The sequence below is a fragment of the Lampetra fluviatilis genome, chromosome 59, assembly GCF_964198595.1.
Source record: "Lampetra fluviatilis chromosome 59, kcLamFluv1.1, whole genome shotgun sequence".
NCBI lineage: Eukaryota > Metazoa > Chordata > Hyperoartia > Petromyzontiformes > Petromyzontidae > Lampetra > Lampetra fluviatilis.
In genome coordinates, this window is record NC_136333.1 from 578,969 (window position 1) to 603,646 (window position 24,678).

At 52.7% G+C, this 24,678-nt stretch overlaps 1 protein-coding gene across 1 annotated transcript; it reads right to left on the reverse strand.

Moving 5' to 3' along the window:
• Nucleotides 1-1,435: 1,435 nt before the first annotated feature.
• Nucleotides 1,436-24,288, reverse strand: LOC144950700 (hyaluronan and proteoglycan link protein 3-like). Its single transcript, XM_078880774.1, has 5 exons — nt 24,045-24,288; nt 15,356-15,518; nt 12,702-13,103; nt 6,350-6,652; nt 1,436-5,140 (listed from the first exon to the last, which is right to left on the reverse strand). The coding sequence occupies exons 2-5, from the start codon at nt 15,495-15,497 to the stop codon at nt 4,842-4,844; spliced, it is 1,146 nt and encodes a 381-aa protein (XP_078736900.1). The 5' UTR covers nt 15,498-15,518; nt 24,045-24,288; the 3' UTR covers nt 1,436-4,841.
• Nucleotides 24,289-24,678: the final 390 nt, after the last annotated feature.

Here is a 24,678-nt window from a genome sequence, read left to right on the forward strand (position 1 = left end):
TAGGAACGCATTTTAAATCATAATGGGGGAAAAAAACATGCTAAAATTGTAGAAGGAATTAGCGGCCATTTGAGACTTGAAGGGCGGTTGGGAGCCGTCCATATATGACGTCACACGATTTTGAACGATTTTTGACCCCCCGCCCCTTCGTCACACGACGTCACAAAAAGTCAGACCCCCCCCTCAAATATGACGTCACAAAGCTCTGCCCCCCCCCAAAATAAAACATGCTTCAAATCGCTTTAAACTATTGCCATTTTAGTGCGTATTTAATGTGGTGCTGCACTCTGATGTTGTAGGAGAAAACATTTATTAAAAAGTCTATTTAATTAAGTAGAACGTGTTGTCTATATTTATTTAAAGTTGTGCCTTTTGATGTGACGTCACATTTCTCAACCCCCCCCCTTGTCACACATTGTCACAAGTGTCTGACTCCCCCCCCCAGGTGCGTGACGTCATTTATGGACGGCCCCTTGTGAGTTGGGCACGTCAGTTGGGACCGTGGTTCACGAAGCCTGCGTCCTGTTGCGCTCAACAGCAAGCGTGCGTGAGTGTTAACTTCCCGCGTTCACTTTTATCGATGTACACGTGTAATGGTGTTATTGGACGAACGTACACCATCTCCGGCTAGCACCCACTGCTTACCTGTAGGGGGCAATCACGATATCCCTAGCCCGGGGCAGGGGGGCTGCGGGGTGTCCTGGGATCCCACAGAACCCCACCCCTCGGTGGGGAGACGTATAAAAGGCAGGAGCCCGAGAGGGTCTGGGCAGTGCTGCCAGCGAAGGCGGAAGAACGAGTGAAGACAGAAGCCGGTTCGCCTCGGACCCTGGACTCGTGCGACCCGCAGCCCTGCTCAGCGCCGGCTCCGTGTGGCCAGTGGTCGAGAGCTGCACCTTGGCGCGGTCAGGTCAAGTTCCGTGGGGAAGTGTATCCCCTTAGCTAGCGGGTGGAAGGGCCGTTACCCTTCCTGTTATAAGGTGTTGTGTTAACAAGTTGGTGTTATAATAAATAAGCGTTGCCTCAACTATCCGCCTACGGCGTCTGAAGAAGCCACTACACACGGACAAACTCGGCGGGGAAGACCGCGGGACTTGTATTTTAAAAAGTGTCAATTATTGCAAGTAAAACACTTACGTTCGAGGCTACAGGCCGCAGCCGCTGAATGTGATCCTCCCGCACTACACGGGAGACGTGGAGCTGCCTTGTGGTTATTATTGAACAGCATTGGTTTGGGGACAAAAGTACAAACATGTAGAATACTGAAACTAAAGCAACAAAACGATTATTCGAGTGTTTAACAGTGGGGCCCGCGCAAGTACCAATGCCGCAGGGCCCGTTACTACGGCAACGAGTGTCGCGAAGTCTCCGGTCCTTAGATTTCTACAAACAACAACAAGAGTCTAAAACCTGTATTTGACTCGTCTTGAGGAGGTTGAGTGTACACATTTTGGTGGCTTTTATTCTTTACAGAATGGGAGACATTACATAAACGTATAATATTTAAAATATATATGTCAAAAAAATATTACAGAAGCAAAAGAGTTATTGTTTCACGCGGATTCGTGCTTCATGCAGAACTCCTCCGGTTATCGGTGACCCTCTCATCCGCGGGGGTCATCCGCGATGTTTGTCGTCGTTGTCAAACTTCGTGGATAACCCCCGCGGATTATCGGGTGGATTTGCCACGCCGAGACTCCTCTAATCCGCGGGAAATCGACAGTATTTGGAAGCCGCAGATAACACTGGTCAACAAAAAAAAACATTTTTTTCTGGCCTGGACTTTTGCAGCTGTTCTAGACTAATTTCAGGGTGCTGATTGTAAATCTGATCTCACATTTGCTCTATCACATCTCATTTTCATGCTATCGGCATACCCCATTTTCATTGATTTTACCAGAAATTAACTCTGTTACTTATGATTGCAAGTTGTTGCGAGTCAGTGACTGCTTTAGTGTTAAAATATGGTGCTGTATTTTTAGGATAGTGTGTTTATAATATAATTTTATGTAGATATCCACATTTATTTAATATTTTTCTTCTGCAGTTTTTATTGAAAATGCAATATTTGATATCTCAAAAACCTGATGTGAGACAAAAACTGATGCCAGATTTGGAATCAGCACCCCAAAATTACCTTAGGACCGTTGGAATACCTTATGCCAGAAAAAGTGTGTTGACCAGTGTAATAGAGAGTTTTCGCGGACCCCTTACAGCTGCGGATAATATAAGTCGTGAGTAAAAAAAGGTACGCGGATAAGTGGGTGTCGTGTACGCATATATATTGTGTGGCAAGGCTGGGGAGCGTATGTCGGCCCGTGGGCTATATTCTATGGACCTGCGGCTTCGTTTCATACGGCCCGCGGCCACTAACGATGTACAAACGATGTTAATGCCGTCACTGCAATATAGCTGTCAACCCCTTATCAGTGCCTACCTTATTACATACAGACCTATTCAGATCGTATTGGTCACCCCGTGCCCTTATAAATCTCAACGTTCATACTACAAAGTCCCATCGCAAGGGAGAAACAGACAAAATAAATGTGCCCGGATTGCAACGGCTGTACGCCGTATGGACCTGAAAACTCAATTTCCTTCAAGAATACGGGTAAACCATATGGGTTGATCGGTATGCTGCCAGCACCATGACCACACTAATCGGGTACCAGGGGGGCACATTTTAGACCTGGCAACAACAACAACAATGTGTTTATAATGTTGGCACTGTACTCAAGTCACTTTTGCCACTGTGTAAGGGCCCCTTGCGGTGACCGAAGTGTCTTGAGCGCGTGCGTGGCAATTCTGGTGTTACACTTGGCCTGGCTTTCCCGGGACATTCGTTAGCACCTTGAGTCCCGGTATTAGCACCGTGGCGTAGTAATCCCCACCGCACAACGCGATGCATTCACATGCTGTTGCCACCTCTGCCGGCATTGCAAGATATTCCTCTTCTTCTTTGCGGTGTCACCAGTGTTGTTGTTGTTGTTGCACCTCGGAGGTGGCAACCCCAGTGCATGCTCGCTGCCAAAGGGACCCCTCGGCAAGGAGAAGCTCCCTGCCCGCCGCTGCACCGCGGGTGCGTGCGAAGTGAGGGTACGATGCGTGACGCACGTTACCGACACGCCACGGCACGGATGAGAACGTGGTCGCACACGGCGACGGCCACGACCATGCACACATCGCATTATAGTTGAAAAGTAAGACGATATTCTTCAAAGCATTGCTATGGCTTATTGTGAGTACATTGTCTTAATATATAGAATACTAAATTCTATATACACAGTACAGAGTGTTTGCCATCTATAGTTCCCAATATATAACAGATTTGCCATTTCTACACCAGCTGGTCCTTGTCTGTGGGCGGCCCGGTACATGCGGGCTCACGTCGGGTTGACGCTACGCGAACACAGTTTTTAACAACACCTGTGTCACGTGTGTCTGTGTGTGTTTCATCTATTAGAATGCAATCTTACCTGGTGGCGCTTAACGTTTATCCTTCTCAATCTTGGAAATAAATTAGCAAAACGTCCGCTCCGTGTGCGGTGATTTTTTTGATCGAGTTTAAATTGAGCCTGTGACCAAGTAGATCTGGAACACGCTAGATCTCGCCAGATCTCGGAAGCTAAGTAGGGCTTGAGTCTGGTTAGTGCTTGGATGGGCGATCACTGTGGACAAACAGGTGTCAGAGGTTCAGTGGTGGGCACCTCTGATTAGCACGGTTAGCTACGTACGGTGCGAAAGAAGTTCAACATACATAGCAGAGGGAAGTGCACCAAAATCCACGGTTGTACTGTACTCATTTGCTTCCACCACTCTGCTGTCCATCTTCACCAACAAGATATGACCAACGTACGGTTCGGTAAAATAGCCCGTACCGCCTGCACGGCGTGGGCAGGCCCTCATCCAGCAGTGGAGTGACAATGGGGTGGACACGTGTTTATTTTTCACATTTACACCCCGTGGCCACAATGACATCTCGACCTTGAGTTTGGCTTTTCTACTCCTTTAAAACTACTTTTATTTTACCAGCTAAGGCCCACTAAACTATATATCTCTTTTTCAGAAGTGACTTGGTCAAAAATGATAGCCCAATGAAGTGGCTTATCATGCGGAAATTTATAGGAGCCAAATACTCTAAACGGATGTTTCTAAATGTGGAGGGAAAAACCGGTGGACCCGGAGAAAAGTCCACCACGGGGGTACATGCAAAAACCAAATATACAAGCGTCGGTGTTGGGATCAAAACCACGACCTATATACCAAGCGTGATAGTTAACATCGCGGCGTTCCACTCTGGTTTCTCCCAACTGGTGAATCGGTTACAACGGCGAGATCGGAGAGTGGGCCAATGAAGGGCTCGCTGCCACCGCAGCCACTGCTAGTGCAGTGCCAGACACAACTTCTGGGTCTCACTTTCAGATAAAAGCTAATGCAAAAACACTTGGTACTATTTCTGCCTGTCCCGTCTGTGCAATGGGAGAGGGTGGGTACAATAACTCTCATGAAGACTGGTGCTGCGTACACCTTGTGCCGCACAAGGACAGCTACTGTTGGGGTTGCCCAAGGCCAGACTGCAGCAGAGCATTGGTAAATGGTTGAGACGAGATGTGAAACAAAGCACTTAAAGGCACTTAAACACCCTGTAAACGTAAGCCCTTATTCCTCACTGGCACACCAATGACCATGTGCAGGCTGGTGCCGCCTACACACATTGCGCCGCGCAGGGACAGCTGCCACTCGGGGTCCCCCAGGCTAAACCGCAGCAGGGCATTTGAATGATTGAGATGAGAAGTGAGCTGCCGAGAACGTTTAAACGAGCGCCGTTACACCGCGAAATTCTAAGCGGCAGGTGCCGCCTCCCGGTAGCAGTAAGCGCCGAAGCGGCCCTGCAGCTTGGAGGGGAAGCCCAGGGTGCGCACGCCGGGCTCCCCGCCGCCGCAGTTGTCACGCGGGCTCACGATGGGGTAGCGCACGCTGCCGTCGGCGAGCCAGCCGGCGTCGCAGCGGTCCAGGTCGTGGTGGTGCCACGCCGAGTAGAGCTGCCCCACCGTGGCCAGGGAAGCGCCGGCGGCGGCGCAGGCGAGCACCGCCGCGGGGAACGGGAGCGCGCCGGCCCGCTCCAGGTAGTAGACCTCGCCTGAAGGGGGGGGGGGGGGAGGTCACGCTGGGGTCAAACTAAAGCCTTTTTATTTTACCAGGTAAGGCCTCAGTCAGTTATGTAGCTCTTTTTCAGCAGCGACCTGGCTATCACAAATGATAGTCCAATGAAGTGGCTTGTCATCATGTGGAAATTTATAGCAGCCGAATACTCTGAATCCACGTTGATTCTAAATGTGGAGGGAAAAACTAGAGGACCCGGAGAAAAATCCACGCGACCACGGTGAGCGAGACACGCAAACAGCAGCAGGCGTCAGGATCGAACACACGACCTCCTGTATACCGGGCGAGGTAGTTAAAATCTCGCCATCAGTGACGGGGGATTGGAGGAATCAGAGGCTCTCAGGGACCACAGGAGTGGTCGGTGGATCGAGTGGATCTAAGGATTTTTGAGATTGGGAATGAAGGGAACGGTGGATCGATTAATTTAAGGATTTGGAAATCAGATGCTGGAGGAATATGGGAATTGAAGGCTCCAGAGATTTAGGGATTCGGAGCATATAACTGTGAACTCAAGGTAGGGGACGTCACCTGTTTAGGGGAGGGTGGTGATGACGGGGTTAGCGACTGGGATCTGAGGATAAGAGGATCTGGGAATCAGGGGACAAATGGAGCAGGTGATGGAGGGATTCAGGAATAGTGGGATTGGGATATCTTATCGTAACATAATTTATATAGCACCTTAACCAAGGTGCATTCCAGTGAATTAAGAACGATACAGCATGTGAGTGTAATGGTGGAGATGAGGTGAATGGAACTGAGGAAGCAATGGGGGCAAATCTGTGATGGGTGAATTCGGTGAAAACAAAATGGATGACAGTAAATTACGATTAATGGATTGAATGAATGAATGGGGTGAATGAGTGATAGCCATGTAATGAGAATAGGAAGAGGGAACAGGAACGGGAATAGTTATGGGGGGGGGGAGATCAAGGGGGGTCGTGGGGGGAGCTAGGGAGTGTACAACTGCTAGCTCCAGGTAGGGGCTCGCATTACCATAATTAGAACGGTTGGCTACGTACGGTGCGAAATAAGTTCAATGTACATAAATACATACATCGACCCCTACTACGAAACTGCGATCTTCCTTCACAAAGATCGCCCTGCAGCCATAGGAACGGCACGAATAGCGGACGCGCCGCATTTATTCTTCTCAAAACCCTGACCGTCCACCGTCGAGCCGCCGCACCTTTGATGGCAGCCGCGAAGCAGAAGGCGTCGAAGCGCTGGGGCGTGCGGTGCCGGAATCCGTAGCTGCGCAGGCCGGCCGGCGTCGCCTTCCCTCCGCAGGGCTCGCGGGGCACGGTGACGGGGTACTGCACCGAGCCGTCGGCCAGCCAGCCCGCGTTGCACCAGTCGAGGCCTGCCTCCCAGCCCTGCAGCAGCTCCCCGAGCGTGGCCAGCGTGGCTCCCTGCTCCGCGCACGTCGCCTGCGCCTCCGCAAACGACAGCTTATAGCGGCCGTGCTGCGCCTGGTACGGGAACACCACGCCTGCAATGGCAAAGGAGCGGAGGGGCACGGGCGGAGGGTCAGGAAATGTTGAGGATTTTGTTCTGATTAGTATGAGATGTCTATAATCTAGATCAGTGGTCTGCAACCTGCAGCTCCGGAACTGCGTGTGGCTCTTTCAGGACTGCTTCGTGATATTATCTGTGAAGGAACCACAGTCCCGTCTGTTCACGTTGCATTGCGGATCTTGACTTACCGAGTGTTTTTACCGAATTCGATTGTGTTATTGGGTGGATTGAGTTATTGGGTGGGTTGAGTGGGTGGAGTGAGCGAATCATGAAGTTCATTGTGTGGCCACCTGTGGAGAGACGATACAAAGTGCAGCGTTCCCTTGTTGCTTGTGAAGGGTACGAAATCAATTACTGTCAATAAATACGTAAATATATAAATAAGCTATTAAATAGATGCAAATTATCATAACACAAAAATGTGGTTATAATACACTTTCAATAAATTTTATGTTCAATAATAGTTTAGAAATTAACTTACCTTAAATTATGATGATGCTGCGCAGAAGAATGCAGTAACGATGGTGACGATGATGATGGTGACGATGATGGTGACGATGATGATGGTGACGATGATGATGGTGACGATGATGATGGCGACGATGATGGTGGTGATGATGATTATGGTGGTGACGATGATGATGACGATGATGATGGTGACGGCGATGATGATGGTGATGGTGATGATGACGATGATGGTGGTGACGATGATGATGGTGGTGACGATGATGATGGTGGTGACGATGATGATGGTGGTGACGATGATGATGGTGACGATGATGATGATGGTGACGATGATGATGGTGCTGACAATGATGATGGTGACGATGATGATGGTGCTGACAATGATGATGGTGACGATGATGATGGTGACGATGACGACGACGATGATCGTCGTGATGTCATTACTGCTCCGACATAGACGCAGCAGAGTTCCAGATGCGATTCGCAGACAGCCAACATCGCGGATAGCAAGTTCTTGAACAGTGAAGGAATGCCGTATTCGTGCAGTGCAATGAAGCTGACGTGGATGCTTTTTGACTGCGCCTGCCTTGCGCTGTTTTCACAATAAATAAGCAACGTTGGCCCCGCGTCCCGTGTTCGCTGGGCCGTTTCTACGATTGGCGTCGTGTCAACATGTTGAATGCCGCATAAACACACGCTTTTTACAAGTTGGACGCATCCCTGCACGTGTTGCCGTGTGCCGCATGGCACCACAGCGCCTTGCAATGAGTCAGTCGTTCCATCCCGAGGGGAAGTTTTTTTTCGACGAACAACAATCAAACATTTTATTTCACGCATGTGGCTTGTGGCTTTTCTCTCTGGACGTCCGGCAGTTGCCATGCCAACAGTGAGTGCACGAGGCCAAGGGAGGGCCAACGATTTGCTGAGCTTGTTTGGAATTCGCAGCGTCCGCACGCGTCCCGTGCTGCGCAGGCGGCAGCGAGGGCATTGGTGGAGGAGCCGTGGCCCGGCTCGCGAGGACAGGGCTGTACAACAAAGTGTGGACTAATACTGTCCGTCCCTTCTGCTTGGGATAACGGGTTTGCCTCCCTCACACGTGTCACAGCTCCTTTGGTTTCCTTCCGCGCATGCTGCTTGGCTGAACACACACCTTAGCATATATAGCAGTCCCTCGGTTAACGTTTTTAATCCCTTCCACGAAAAGACACTGTGAACAGAAAACAAATCTGTGAATCTGCAAGCGAGGCTGTTCCCACTGCCAAGAGGGAAGACGCCATGTAGACAAAGCCAGTCGAGGTCTCATCGCTCACGAATGGGCGTCGCTGATTGGCTGAGGGCTCGGCTCCCGAAATTGGCGCGCCGCGTGCATAACGTAAGCACGGAACCGCGAGTCAACATGTTAACACGTTAACATTCAACATGTTAACACGTTAACATTCAACATGTTAACACGTTAACATTCAACATGTTAACGTGCAGTCGGAACCGTGGGGTCCTTTGGGAGGTGAAACGTTAACCGATGAATCGTTAACCGATGACGATTTTAACCGAGGGACTACTGTACGCTATATAGATATAGAACCGCAGAGCTTGGATATTTGTTTCTAGTGCCGGCTCACCTTCTGGCTGCTGTTGATGCCCTCCGGCATCGTGTGTGATTCATCGGCAATCGGGAGAGATGTGGTTTGGCGTGAACGGCGACGGCAATAATACGACAAGAAAAAAACTAAATAACGCTCCACCAACATTGACGGACTGGGACAATTTTTTTTTTTAAATCGGGCCCAGGCATTTGTAAACACACCAGCCACACATTCTGGCTATACCCAATAATTGTTTTCATATTATTTTGAAGTGGGTTGTTGTGCGATGACAAACTGTGCAGTTACTAGTAGCGAGATTTGCCGCGTGCCGACGTATTGGCGTGATTTTGCCGCACGATCTCATTGGGTCCATTAGGGGCAGGGTCCAAAAAAACAAATGGGGAGCCGGTGAGGAAAAATCTTTGGGGCTGCCGAATATATGAATGGGACTTGATGCAAACTGAGTGTAAATAAAGCAATGAAGCATACACATTAAAGGTAATCAAATATTTTCGTAAAATATAAATGTTTTACTCTGATCACATGTGTAGTGAAATCACGGATGTCATTGTGCAATGCCGGCTCTATCGAGGCACGGCGTGCGATGCATCGTCATCGTGGACACCCTGTAGGTGGGTGTAGTACCAGCCCTAGAGGCGGCTCGGTGAGCGCTGGGATAGCGCTCAGTGGCACCACGAGTGACGTGTAGTGCTGACTCCTACAGATGGGAGTGGAAGAGTGTCAGCCATGGGACGAGGTTACCCTAGGGTGAGATCCTACGGGAAGGGTCGAGAATGGACAAGAGGTTTCTCGAAGGTGGTCGTGGCCAAGGGGGGGGGGGGGGGGGCAAACACGACCTGGGAGCATATAAACCGGGTCCACACAGGGACCGGGGTTCAGCGTTGCTGTTGTCATCTGAAGATCTACGTTCTACGTTCTACGTCCAATAAGAATTCACCAACACGTGGACGAGGACCCAAGCCAGGGTCCTCTCTGTGTAGCTACTCCCAGTAACTAGCGTAGTTAGCCTGGTGGTCCACCACCATAGGTTATCTGGTAAAGGGGCAGTAACCCCTTGTGTTAATGTGTTGGTGTTAATAAATGTCTACACGCCACAGACTACGTACCAGGACATTGGACGATGAAGATGAAAATTTCATCCCGCAAACATCCCCGGAGGAGGAAGGTGAAGCATTGCCGGCGGAGCAGAGCACTAACTGGGCATGCAACTGCTCCACGGCGACAGGGAGGATGCTCCAGGCTGTACACGGCCGCCACGCAGAGCTCTTCCATGCTGCGGCGTCCATCCTCGCGGAGCTCCACATCGCGGAGCCAGCGGTGGGAGCGGGAGCAATGGAGCCACGTGGCGACTAAGTTTCCGCCACCATTTCCCGCCAAGTGAAAACCTCCGTGGTGCAACCCGCGCTGGCAGCCGCCATATTCTCGGAAGAGCGGAGCGCGGGACCAGCAAAATCAGAAGTTGCGTCGAAATGGCCGGTGGATGTTCCATCTCTCCGGCGATGACTTCCCTTCATGAAAGAATTTACAGCCGCTGGGGGAGACTGGGTGGCCTTCAAGCGGCTGTTCCTGACGAACACCTACTTGGTGGGGTGGACGCAGGCGGAGGCGCTAAGAGCGATGCCCGCCGCCCTTGATGACGACGTCCTGGCGGCATTCCTTATCATCCGGCCGTCGGAGAGGGCCACGTTGACTCAAGCCTTCGACCAAATGGCGGCCATTTACGAGCCGCCATCCAACGTACGCCACAAGTTCGCTACGTGGAAAGATAGGGGAAACCGAGATGCCCCTAGCCTTTCATAGCACACTTTTGGCGCTAGCGAAGGCTGCCTTTCCAAGAATGGACCACGACGAAATCGACTCGTTGGTCTTTGAGAGACTGTTGGCTTTGGCTAAGGACCTGAACATCGTTCTTGCCAGCTGTAGACGACGATCTTTCATCCGTCAGAGTTGCAGATGCATTCAGGCTAATCAGCTCCTGCAACGGCACAAGGGGTTGGTGGCGTGTTCTGCGTCCCGCGAGGGGCCGGATACACTTGAAGACATGGAGTCTGTGCCAGCCTGCGCATCAATCCAGAGTGGAGGCGGGCGAGGGGACGGCATGGTGTGGCGGGCGGACAACCAGCGACGGCGGAAGACATCTCCTTGTCCCAGGAGCAGCCCTGTCGTGTGCTACAGCTGCGGCCTGCCAGGACACGTCTCGTCGGGCTGCCGCATACCACGACAACGCCTCCCCGGACCACCGCCGTCATCTGCCCGACCGTCCTTCACTCCACGGCACCCTAAGGTGCCGCGCTCCTGACGTCCCCAGCACTGCCGCCTGCACCGTCTCCACTGGATTCGGGAGAGGAGAACCCGTCAACCCGGCCTACTGCTCTTTTATAGGAGCTGGGCTCGACGGGATGTTTGCATATTCACCCCGGGACCTCAAGGGACAGCGAGTCCACCTCCCCTGGAGGCCCGGCCACGAGGACTCGTTCTAAGACTCTTCGGGTTTCGTGATCCCCACACACGCACACTCCCACTCCCTCAGTTGGTTGTCGCTCTCGGTAAACCGTATCGGTTATTGAATGAACCTAACCCTTATTGTGCTTGCGGGTGTTGTTACACGGTGGTGAGGGTGGGAGATGTTGGCGATGAAGGGGATTCCGAGCGTTTGCGGTTCACTGCACTGTTTTTTCTCTCTCGTGTTATTCCCACCCTTTTCCCCATTGTTAATGTACATTTGCAGGTAGTGTAAATATTGTATAGGTGGGTTTGGGTATTTAATTGGTAATTGTTATTGTTACTTGTTGAGGCACACAAAGCGTTAATCACTTTTTACTCACTTTTATCACCTTACTCACTTAGTTCGTTTTAAGGGGGGGTTAACAGCTGGGACGGCTGAATGCTACGGGGGGGGGGGCGGGTGATAGTAACATCGCGGATGTCACTGTGTGGTGCCGGCCCTAGAGAGGCACGGCGTGCGATGTACCCACATTGCGGACAATGCATATGTAGCGACATCGTGAATGTCACTGTGTAATGCCGGCTTGAGCGAGGCACGGCATGCGATGCATTGTCATCGTGGACACCCTGTAGGTGGGTGTAGTACCAGCCCTAGAGGGGGCTTGGTGAGCGCTGGAATAGCGCTCAGTGGCACCACGAGTGACGTGTAGTGCTGACTCCTACAGGAGGGAGTATGAGAGTGTCAGTCATGGGATGAGGTTACCCTAGGCCACGGCACTCTGGTTGACCCTGGAAGGCACGTGACAAGCAAAATCTACACAGGGGCCCCAAGTGGGGGCTAGGGGGTGGTCACGTGTCAGGGTAAGATCCTACGGGAAGGGTCGAGAATCGACAAGAGGTTTCTCGAAGGTGGTCGTGGCCAAGGGCGGGGCCAGCCACGACCCAGCAGCATATAAACTGGGGTCCGCACAGGGACCGGGGTTCAGTGTTGCTGTCGTCATCTGAAGATCTACGTTCTACGTCCAATAAGAAGTCACCAACACGTGGACAAGGACCCAAGCTAGGGTTCTGTCCGTTGTAGCTACTCCCAGTAACGAGCGTAGTTAGCCTGGTGGACCACCACCATAGGTTATCTGGTAAAGGGGCAGTAACCCCTTTGTGCCATGTGTTGGTGTTAATAAATATGTGTTGCCTCCAAGAAGTACGTCTACGACTCAGTTGAATCCACTGCACATGTATAATTTACCCAGAATAAACTGGCCCTCGAAATGGACTGGCCCCAACCGGGCATTTGCCACAAAGACGACTGCCCTATGACCATACTGCACATAGACTAACACTGCACGTAGACTCAACACTGTACCTCCGATTTAGCACGGTTGACTACGTACGGTGCCAAAGAAGTTCAACAGACACCCACACCAAGTGGAGGCTTGCTGACCACCACCAACAGACACACACCCTAAGTGGGGGCTTTGGCCACCACCACCACCACCAGCAGCCACTCACCGTCCAGCTCGAGCTCCACCTCCCCCCTGTCGTCCTCCAGGCCGTCCACCACCTCGCAGCGGTAGCGGCCGCGGTCCGCCAGGCGCACGTCGGCCAGCAGCAGCGACGCGTCGTGGCGGTCGGCCCGCAGGAGGCCGGCCCGGCCTCGGTAGGGGCCGAACGCGCGCTGCAGGCCGCCCATGGCCGCGACGACGTCCGTCTCGGCCTCGACGGCACCGGCGGCGCCGGCGCCCCCTCCTCCGCCCAGCTCGGGGAGCCGGGTCCACTTGACTCGCACCGCCCGCGCCGAGCCGCCCGACTCGGCCGGGCGGAAGCGGCAGGGCAGCGTGGCGTTGCCGCCGCGCAGCGACAGCACCACCTTGGCCGCCACCTCGACGGTCAGGTGGGCACCGGCGGGGGCCGCTGAGGAGGGACCCAGGGAGGGGAGGAGGAGGGAGAGGAGGGGGAGGAGGAGGAGGGGGAGGAGGGAGAGGAGGAGGAGGAGGGAGAGGAGGGGGAGGAGGAGGAGGGGGAGGAGGGAGAGGAGGAGGAGGAGGGGGAGGGGGGAGAGGAGGGGGAGGAGGGAGAGGAGGGGGAGGAGGGAGAGGAGGGAGAGGAGGGAGAGGAGGGGGAGGAGGGAGAGGAGGGGGAGGAGGGAGAGGAGGGGGAGGAGGGAGAGGAGGGAGAGGAGGAGGAGGAGGGAGAGGAGGGAGAGGAGGAGGAGGGGGAGGAGGGCTCAGCGAGCTCCCGGCCACCGGGGGTGCAGCGCGCGTGGCTCAGGGCGCGGTGCAATGCCCATGGGGAGGAGCGGTGGTGCAGTGGTTAGGGCTACGCTGCGCTACGAACCCGGCGACCCGAGTTCGATTCCCGCTCATGGCAACAGCGGTGGCGATTATCGTAACCGGTTCTGGGCCTCCACTAGATTGACTCGGCCTCAAATGAGTACCTGGTGCTATGTGCAAAACATCGATGCTGGGGAGACAAAGGCGGCCGGGCGTGGTGTTGGCCACACTATCCCCTCGTGTGCCATGCCGGCCTTCGTAGGTGCTCGCTAATGGCACTTGCCCCAACAGTCTGTTTAGGCTATACGGGGGATCTTTGCGTTTGTGTTTTTTGTGCAATGCCCCCCCCCCCCTATTTTCGTAGCTCGGTGCAGTTGCACTGCCTGCGCACGGCTCGGTAGCTGTGCCATTCCCTCCTCACCTCCACCCCCAATTCACTTGGGATGCGCACAGCGCGACATTGCACCCCCTCACTGTGACCCCCATTGTTGAACCGAGTATATAACCCTCTTGCATGACCCAACAGTGGTACGAATAATGAACATCAACATTTTTAAAAGAAATTATCCATTTTGTGAGGTAAACCTAACTAGCTAAGTAACTGCAAGGGAATAACGAATTTCCACGGACGCTCTGCACACGTGACGTGATTTGTTCTCGCTCGCTGGTTATGAGTTTAGAAAGGTATTTTTACATCGTCATAGGTTACCATGTGGATTTAAATTTTGTATCGTGGGTATTATATATTGGCAGATACAACGTGATTATTCACCAATGATTCATACGCTCATAAATCACCTCACGTAACCCCCCTGGGACATTGCCACGTACCCCACGCTTGAGAACCACTGCCCTACACGAAGCTTCAAACCCACACAGGTTTGACCGCTGTTGGCAAAACCAGGTCCCAATGCTGACCAATCACAAATCACTCAGTGGGGATCACAGCAGCAGCAGCAGAAGTAATCATCTCCCGCCTCCCCTCCTCGACTGCTCAAACTTGGCCAGGACCCTCCTGACAACGAGTCTGAGACCCAGCGAGGCTTCCCTGGGGTGTGCACGCGGAGCGATGTGTAACAACGAGCGCAGGTTACAAGAACAGCTGATGTCATCGCTTCGTCTCCGCGGTTCGATGTCCTCTCGTTGGCCAATCACTCGAGCTCGTGTGAATGTGCCGATGATCGTCCCGACTCCACCCGGTACAATCGCAGCCCAGCTCACATGGCCGTGCCGAGTTCACGATGTTGCCCGCCCACCACCACCAACAACAGCCACGAAGTGGCGGTGACGTCACCACGGTGCCTGTGCCAGGCCAGGTGCACTTTGAGGCCACGTGAATTGCCGAAGGCTCGCTGACAGGAGGTCACGGGACAGACCCAGGTCTTATGGGTTAACTGAGATTCTGTGTTTTAGTCGCACCCGGCGCTCTGCTCGTTGTTGTTGGAGGGCAATTGCCTCCAACTGACCAGTATCGTCCTTCACGAGCCTCCTCCATAGAGGCCGATGTTGACACCGCTGGTACCAGTCTTTGGCAAGTCCACTCAGTTCCACATCCTCCCGTACTACATCAGTGCATTTCTTCTCGAGCCCGTATCGTGGCCGTTTAGAGACCTCTATCCAGCCAAACATAAGATGCATGTGCATGCAGTGGCTAGGCATGCGGGCTACATGACCCAGCCAACGCAGTCTTGCCTGCCAGAGGAGCTCACTGATGAGAATGTGTCCAGATCTCTCAAGCATCTGTGAGCTCCTCACACATTCCAGCTTAGTTAAACCCAGGACGGATCATAGGCAGGCCAGCCTGAATGTTTCTAACCGATGCACCAACCATCGCCACCACCGCCATCACCGGAGTTACCGCCTCCACCCCCCCCCCCCGCGGGCGGCACTCACCCTCGTCGTGCTCGTGAGCGTGTCGACGGATCGTGGGGGCCCGCGCGGCCCCCAGGGGCCCCGACGAGCCGAGATGGGGTGCCCCGCACAGGAGCAGCAGCAGCAGCAGCAGCCGCAGCGGCGGCGACGACGGCGGTGTCATGGTGGAGCTGGGTTGGATCACCTGGTGCACAGGGGGCCGGCCACGTGGTGGCACGAGGTGATTCAGTCATGGGGCATAGGGTATTGGGGTAAATTGTAATGAGACACGGGGTCAAGGTCATGGGGTAATGGGTTACGGGGTCACGAGGTCATGAGACTCGGGGTCATGCGATCTGAAACACAAGGTCATGGGGAGTACGCTATTGGGCCACACGGTCACAATGTCATGAGTTGGACAATTACAAAGTCATGGGCTGTGAGGGGTCATCGGATATAAGGTCAAGAGTCACGTGGTCATGGAACAAGGTCATGCAGCGCAGGGTCACAAGGTGAGCGAGTGAAGGAATAGGGGGTCACGAGATACACGCTCATGGGGTCAGAGATCATGGTACGTACGATCGTGGGGCACGGGGTGACGAGCCACAAGGTCATGGGGTCAGCGGGCTCAGGGTGTGTGAATAATTTGAGATCGTCTCAATGTCTGAAGAAGCCGTCACCCACAAAGATGCTGTGGACATTTTACAAGCACCACAACGCTCACCCTGATGACAACAACAACAATCCCCGTTAACCGCTCAGTGGCGGCGACGTCACCCCGGCGCTTGTGCCAAGCCAGGTGCACTTTGAGGCCACGTGAAGTGTCGACAGGACCGCTGGCCGGAGGTCACGGAACAGACCCAGGTGCCGTGGGTCGAATGACTGAGACGATTGGCCAGATGCACCAGCTGTACTCCGCACTGTGCCAACTCTCTGCGTTTTATATGCCCGTCGCTCCACTCGTTGTTAGCGTCGCTCCTCTTGCCCTCCGTTGTTGCTGGCAGGGCGACTGCCTCCAATTCCTAACACGTGCTGCACCGTGTGTGCTGTGGCATCACCGTGTGTGCTGTGGCATCACCGTGTGTGCTGTGGCATCACCGTGTGTGCTGTGGCATCACCGTGTGTGCTGTGGCATCACCGTGTGTGCTGTGGCATCACCGTGTGTGCTGTGGCATCACCGTGTGTGCTGTGGCATCACCGTGTGTGCTGTGGCATCACCGTGTGTGCTGTGGCATCACCGTGTGTGCTGTGGCATCACCGTGTGTGCTGTGGCATCACCGTGTGTGCTGTGGCATCACCGTGTGTGCTGTGGCATCACCGTGTGTGCTGTGGCATCACCGTGTGTGCGGTGGCATCACCGTGTGTGCTGTGGCATCACCGTGTGTGCGGTGGCATCACCGTGTGTGCGGTGGCATCACCGTGTGTGCGGTGGCATCACCGTGTGTGCGGTGGCATCACCGTGTGTGCTGTGGCATCACCGTGTGTGCTGTGGCATCACCGTGTGTGCTGTGGCATCACCGTGTGTGCTGTGGCATCACCGTGTGTGCTGTGGCATCACCGTGTGTGATGTGGCATCACCGTGTGTGCGGGCACGGTTCCTGTGTTCCAGAGGTCGCAAACGGGTTTTGATTCCTTATCAAAACGCAAATGGGTACCAGTACCCATACCCGGCCGGGTACGGGTACCCGTTCCCTACCCATACCCTACCCGAAATGAGTGACAAACGGTTACTCACCAGTGACTCACGGCCTACCCGTACCCGGCCACACCAGGGTCGCAAATGGCTACCCGTACCTGTACCCGGCCGGGTACGGGTAGCCGGGTATCGGGTAGGGTACGGGTATCGGGTACCCGGTTGCGACCTCTGCTGTGTTCCCTTGGCCCGGGCAAGGATTCCACCAATCCAGCAGAGGGCGGGAGAGGGACCATTCTCATCACCACCCAGTCAGATGATCACGTAAACCAGAATAATTAATCCAATGATTACACGATCAGATGATCAATCACACGGTCAGCTGACCAATCATGTTATCATATGACCAATACAATTATCATATGATCAATAACATGATCAATATCATGGTCAGAATACGAATCAGAGCATCTGACGGAGCGGTGGCGCAGCGGTTGGCGACACTGCGTCATGAACCAACTCGACTCTCTGATTATATTCTTAGGTTTATTTCGGTAAAGTCACGTAGGTAAAACATTTTAATTAATAAAAAGTAAAATAAAAAATAAAATAAAAATCACGACTTAAAGCTTTCGTGACTGCAGGGATTCATCTTCTTGGTTCTTTCGGTAAAGTCACGTAGAAGGGAAGTAATAAAATAATAAAAATAAAACATAATAAAATAATTCTCACGACGTTTCGGCCACAACGCAGGACGGTTCCACCTGAAGATGGAAGCTTGTGTTGCCTCCGAAACGTCGTGATTTTTATTTTATTTTTATTTTACTTTTCATTAATTTTAATTTTTTACCTACGTGACTGTACCGAAATAAACCTAAGAATATGAATCCTTGCAGTCACGAAAGCTTCAAATCAAGAATCGACTCTCTGAGTTCACATTGCCGGCGAATATCAGTGGCGATTGATGTCTGAAACCGGCGTAGTCCATCGCCGCCGTCTTCAGCAACTCGCAGTGACCAGCGTGGTGAAGTATGTTCAAACAAGCCTCTACGTGCGGCCGTGCGGCTGCCATTCAGCCCGGCGGCTGCTGTTGTTATTGTGAATTAGAATTGACGATGTGGAGGAATTAGCGCTCGGCAGACAAGCCACGTGACCAGGGAACCGTGTGATGAGGGGGGAGTCGAGCCACGCGGCCAGACGGCCAATCAGCGGCCCAGGAAATTAAACAATTAACCCAATAGCCCGGGACATTAATCAAGCACGCCGGGTGAATGATTACTCGGGTTTCACGGAGAGTCTCACGGTGTATGTGTCTCAGCGTGTGTGTATGTGTGTGTCACGGTGTTTGTATGTGTCTCAGCGTGTGTGTATGTGTGTGTCGTGGTGTTTGTGTGTGTGTCTCAGGGTGTGTGTGTCTCACTGTGTGTGTCGTGGTGTCTGTGTGTGAGTCACGGTGTCTGTGTGTGTGTCGTGGTGTCTGTGTGTGTGAGTCTCATTGTCTGTGTGTGTGTCGTGGTATCTGTGTGTGAGTCTCATGGTGTCTGTGTGTGTGTCGTGGTATCTGTGTGTGAGTCTCATGGTGTCTGTGTGTGTGTCGTGGTGTTTGTGTATGTCAGTCTCATGGTGTATGTGTGTGTGTGTCGTGGTGTCTGTGTGTGTGTCTCATGGTGTCTGTGTGTCAGTCTCATGGTGTCTGTGTGTGTCACGGTGTGTCGCGGTGTCTGTGTGTAAGGCTACACGGGGGATCTTTGTATAGTTTAATGCCAAGGCAACGGTGATCGTGGAAACTAAACTTGGCTTGGAGCTCTCGTGACTGCAGGAATTACTCTTTGGTTCTTTCGGTAAAGTCACGTAGAAAGAGAAAATAAGAAATTAAATACTAGCACACGACGTTTCGATTGCAACACAAGCAATCATCAGGTACAAATCAAAGAGGAAACAAACCTAGTAAACTCGGAAATACAATGCAATACAACACAGAGAGTCGGCTAACATAACAGTCAGCACCCTACCTGGTTAATTACGTTCTTCCAAAGATTGCTACATTTGAGAGAGAGGGTGGTCGTGGAGTTGAGCGCAATGACGAGTGACTAATGGGTTCCGCATGTTGCTGGCAACTCGTGGCGACCACCGGGACACGGGGTTCCCTATCGCGCACTCACACAACGACAAAGGTGCCCCTTGAAGCCGTAGAGACTGTTGGGGCAAGTGCCGCGTGTTCATGTGTGTCCACACACAAACACGTGCTCATGTGCGTCCACACACAAACACGTGCTCATGTGCACGCACACACAACAAGTGTTCATGTGTGGTCGCACAAACACAAACACGTGTTCACGTGTGTCCACACACGTAAACACGTGTTCATGTGCGGTCGCACAAACACAAACACGTGTTCATGTGCGGTCGCACAAACACAAACACGTGTTCATGTGCGGTCGCACAAACACAAACACGTGTTCATGTGCGCGCACGCACAAACACAAACACGTGTTCATGTGCGCGCACGCACAAACACGTGTTCATGTGCGCGCGCGCACAAACACGTGTTCATGTGCGCGCGCGCACAAACACGTGTTCATGTGCGCGCGCGCACAAACACGTGTTCATGTGCGCGCGCGAACAAACACGTGTTCATGTGCGCGCGCGCACAAACACGTGTTCATGTGCGCGCGCGCACAAACACGTGTACATGTGTGTCCGCGCACAAACACGTGTTCATGTGTGTGTCCACACACATAAACACGTGTTCATGTGTGTGTCCACACACATAAACACGTGTTCATGTATGGTCGCACAAACACAAACACGTGTTCATGTGTGGTCGCACAAACACAAACACGTGTTCATGTGTGGTCGCACAAACACAAACACGTGTTCGTGTGTGTCCACACACAAACACGTGTTCATGTGCGGTCGCACACAAACACGTGTTCATGTGCGGTCGCACAAACATAAACACGTGTTCATGTGTGTGTCCACACACAAACACGTGTTCATGTGTGTCCACACACATAAACACGTGTTCATGTGTGGTCGCACAAACACGTGTTCATGTGTGATCGCACAAACACGTGTTCATGTGTGGTCGCACAAACACGTGTTCATGTGTGGTCGCACAAACACGTGTTCATGTGTGGTCGCACAAACACGTGTTCATGTGTGGTCGCACAAACACGTGTTCATGTGTGGTCGCACAAACACGTGCTCATGTGTGGTCGCACAAACACGTGCTCATGTGCGCGCACACACAAACACGTGTTTCCATTTATACACGCCAGAGGCGCAGTCCTGCAACTGCTCGCTCTCGCCTCCTGCTGGCAGAGCAGCCTCCGCTGGAGAGCCCCCCTCTAGAGGCGAACGTTTGGTCGACCCTTCCACGCGGGCCACAACTTTACCCCCTGCTGGTCACCTTGCCCATCGCTTGTGGATGAACCTCTGGGTTGCAAGCCCCATGGACACATCCACTGCTCGCGCACTGAATGTCCAGTACCCAGGAGAGCCCGAGTCTCAAGGCTCCCTGTCAGGAGGCTGCTGCTGCTGCGACACTGGGATAGTTTGTGCAGAATCGAGGTTTTTAAATACAGGGTGCTTCAAAAAAACATGTTTTAACACTTCTAAATTGTTAAAACTGTACCTCCGGGCTCTGGAGACCACCTGGAGAAGATTCCAGGCACGCGTTGACAATGATGGCGAACAAGTGGAGACTATTTTACTTTATTAACACTCATTTGTTATCATGTCACAGTGTATTATCCGTTATTTTCCCATTAAAACGATAGTCCTATGTAAGTGTTAATATGTTTTTGAAGCACCTTGTATAAATGTGTCGTTCCACCCGCCACCACCCGACACAGCCAATTAATAAGGGTTGTCACGTAAACTAAACGTGGCCAATTCGTTACTTAGTTCAGCACTAACCTACTGTGTGTCGGAGAATTAAAAACCACCGCAACATTTACAATTCGAGTGACGGTGACGTTCAAATACAACAACGACGAGGAGCCTCAGGCGACAGCCAGAGAGTTGTGGAAACCCCACGTGATGATCACGCGGGTGTCCACGTGATGATCACGTGGGGTGTCCACGTGATGAGACACGTGGGGTGTCCACGTGATGAGACACGTGGGGTGTCCACGTGATGAGACACGTGGGGTGTCCACGTGATGAGACACGTGGGGTGTCCACGTGATGAGACACGTGGGGTGTCCACGTGATGAGACACGTGGGGTGTCCACGTGATGAGACACGTGGGGTGTCCACGTGATGATCACGTGGGGTGTCCACGTGATGAGACACGTGGGGTGTCCACGTGATGATCACGTGGGGTGTCTCATCGACATCGATCATCGTTCATTCTCGCGAGGCGACGACCTCCAGTGCCCACTGCCCTTGGTGATGGTGGTGGACCAGAGAGGTCTGCAATGTCCACGCGTTCTATTCACTGTTTTTGCGTGTCATAAAAATACAAAGACACTCGACGAAGACCCCGGAGCCAGCGCAGGATACGCTGCTGGCGGGACAATGTCGCTCGGCTGGCCTGGGAGTTCCCCAGCAAGAGCTGGGAGTCTGTATCGTAGTGTATAGTAGTGTAGTAGTGTATAGTAGTGTATAGTAGTGTAGTAGTGTATAGTGTAGTGTAGTAGTGTATAGTGTAGTGTAGTAGTGTATAGTGTAGTGTAGTAGTGTATAGTATAGTAGTGTATAGTATAGTAGTGTATAGTAGTGTATAGTGTAGTGTAGTAGTGTATAGTAGTGTATGATGTAGTAGTGTATAGTGTAGTGTATAGTATAGTAGTGTATAGTGTAGTGTATAGTATAGTAGTGTATAGTGTAGTGTATAGTATAGTAGTGTATAGTGTAGAGTGTGTAGTAGTGTATAGTAGTAGTGTATAGTAGTAGTGTATAGTAGTAGTGTATAGTGTAGTAGTGTATAGTGTAGTGTAGTAGTGTATAGTGTAGTGTATAGTGTAGTAGTGTATAGTGTAGTGTAGTAGTGTATAGTGTAGTGTAGTAGTGTATAGTCGTGTATAGTAGTGTATAGTAGTGTATAGTGTAGTGTAGTAGTGTATAGTATAGTGTATAGTGTAGTAGTGTATAGTAGTGTATAGTATAGTGTAGTGTGTAGTGTATAGTAGTGTATAGTGTAGTAGTGTATAGTAGTGTATAGTGTAGTGTATAGTAGTGTATAGTGTAGTATATAGTGTAGTAGTGTATAGTAGTGTATAGTGTAGTGTATAGTGTAGTAGTGTATAGTAGTGTATAGTGTAGTGTATAGTAGTGTATAGTGTAGTGTATAGTGTAGTAGTGTATAGTAGTGTATAGTGTAGTGTATAGTGTAGTGTAAAGTGTAGTAGTGTATAGTAGTGTATAGTGTAGTAGTAGTGTATAGTGTAGTGTATAGTGTAGTGTATAGTAGTGTTTAGTGTAGTGTATAGTAGTGTATAGTGTAGTGTATAGTGTAGTAGTGTAGTAGTGTAGTAGTGTATAGTAGTGTATAGTGTAGTGTATAGTGTAGTGTATAGTGTAGTGTATAATAGTAACGTAGGCACTCGAGTCTGTCGTCAGAGACAGGGAGGTGTGGGACCGCCCGACTCACCACGCTGCTGCCGCCGCCGCGACCCTCACCGGGACAAGCGGATTGAGAAACGACAAACGAAGACAAAGATCCCCCGTATTGCTTTAACGGACTGTTGGGGCAAGTGCTGCTAGCGAGCACCTATTAAGGCAGGGGGTGGGGTGGTCAGCAACACCCACGCCCGGCCGCCTTCGTCTCCCTAGTGCTGATGTTTACACACCGCACCAGCTACTCATTTGAGGCTGAGTCGACCTAGGGGGGACCCCAGAATCGGCCAGTGAGCGTGAGTCGCAATGGGAGGTCGCCGGGTTCGCGGCCGCTGCTCAAGAGACTCGCCCCACCGCTCCAATTAACATTCCCAGACCGTGGCCAAGTGACATTGACACATCGCAAGACGACACAGAACCACTCCAGCACAGCCGTCCTGTTAGTAGCGAGTCGCAGCAGCGCCTATGAAGGCCGGCACGGCACACGAGGGGGTGGGTGGCCAGCACCACGCCCGACCGCCTTTGTCTCCCTAGTGGTGATGTTTACGCACCGCACCGGGTACACGTTTGAGGCTGAGTCGATCTAGGGGAGGCCTAGGACCGGCTCATATAATCGTCACTGGTGTTGACCGTGAGCGGGAATCGAGCTCGGGTTCGCCGGGTTCGTTGCGCAGCGCGCTAATCACTGCGCCACCGCTCCTTCCACAGATTCAGACACAAACTCACACGTACACTGTGATACACATTCACTGTCACACGATCACACTGTCATACATTCACTGCCGCACAGGTCAACACAAGTCACACACACACTCACACACTCTCACACACACTTTCACTCTCACACACTCTCACACACACTCTCACTCATACACTCTCAATCACTCTCACACACACACACTCTCACTCACTCACACACTCTCACACACACTTTCACTCACACACACTCACACACACACTCTCCCTCACACACTCTCAATCACTCTCACACACTCTCACTCACACACTCTCACACTCTCCCCCACTCACTCACACTCTCACTCACACACTCTCACTCACACACTCTCTCACACTCCCCCACTCACACACTCTCACTCCCTCACACACTCTCACTCCCTCACACTCACACACTCACACATACTCTCACACACACTCTCACTCCCTCACACTCCCCCACTCACACACACTCTCACTCACACACTCTCACTCTCACACTCCCTCACACTCCCCCTCTCACACACTCCCCCACTCACACACTCACACACTCTCACTCACACTCTCTCACTCCCTCACACTCACACACTCTCACTCACACACTCACTCACACTCACACACTCTCACTCACACACACTCCCCCACTCACACACACTCTCACTCACACTCCCCCACTCACACACACTCTCACTCCCTCACACTCCCCCACTCACACTCTCTCACTCCATCACACTCCCCCACTCACACACTCTCACTCCCTCACACTCACACACTCTCACACACTCTCACACACTCCCCCACTCACACTCCCCCACTCACAGGGCTCCTGTCCGCCACGTGCTCCCTCCTCGCTGTCGCGGATCCGCGCTGGGAGCGCCTCGCTTCTGTCCCGGGGCGCGGGTCTCAGCTCTGTCCCTCGCTCCTCCCTCCCTCCTTCTGCGTCTCTCTCTCGTGTGCTCACTCACTCACTCTCTTATCTTCACTCTCCCACCCGACTCTCCCATGTTCCTTCTCTCTCTCTCATGCCCTCTTCCTTCTCTCGCGATCCTCCCACCTCCTCCTCTCTCACTGGTCGCTCTCCCCCCCTCCCTCTCCTCCCTCCCCTCCCTCCCCGCTCTCCCTCTCTCTCCTTGCTCTGATCGCATCGCAGAGCGCGGAGTGGCTCTTAGCGCTGCACGCGGGGCCCCGTGGAGGGCTGCGGGGGGAGGGGGGCGAAGATGGAGGGGATGGAGGGGAGGGATGGAGGGGAGGGATGGAGGGGTGGAGGGGAGGGATGGAGGGGAGGGAGGGGAGGGATGGAGGGGAGGGATGGAGGGGACGGGAGGGATGGAGGGGAGGGGAGGGATGGAGGGGAGGGGTGGAGGGGAGGGGAGGGGTGGAGGGGAGGGAGGGATGGAGGGGAGGGATGGAGGGGAGGGATGGAGGGGAGGGGAGGGATGGAGGGGAGGGGTGG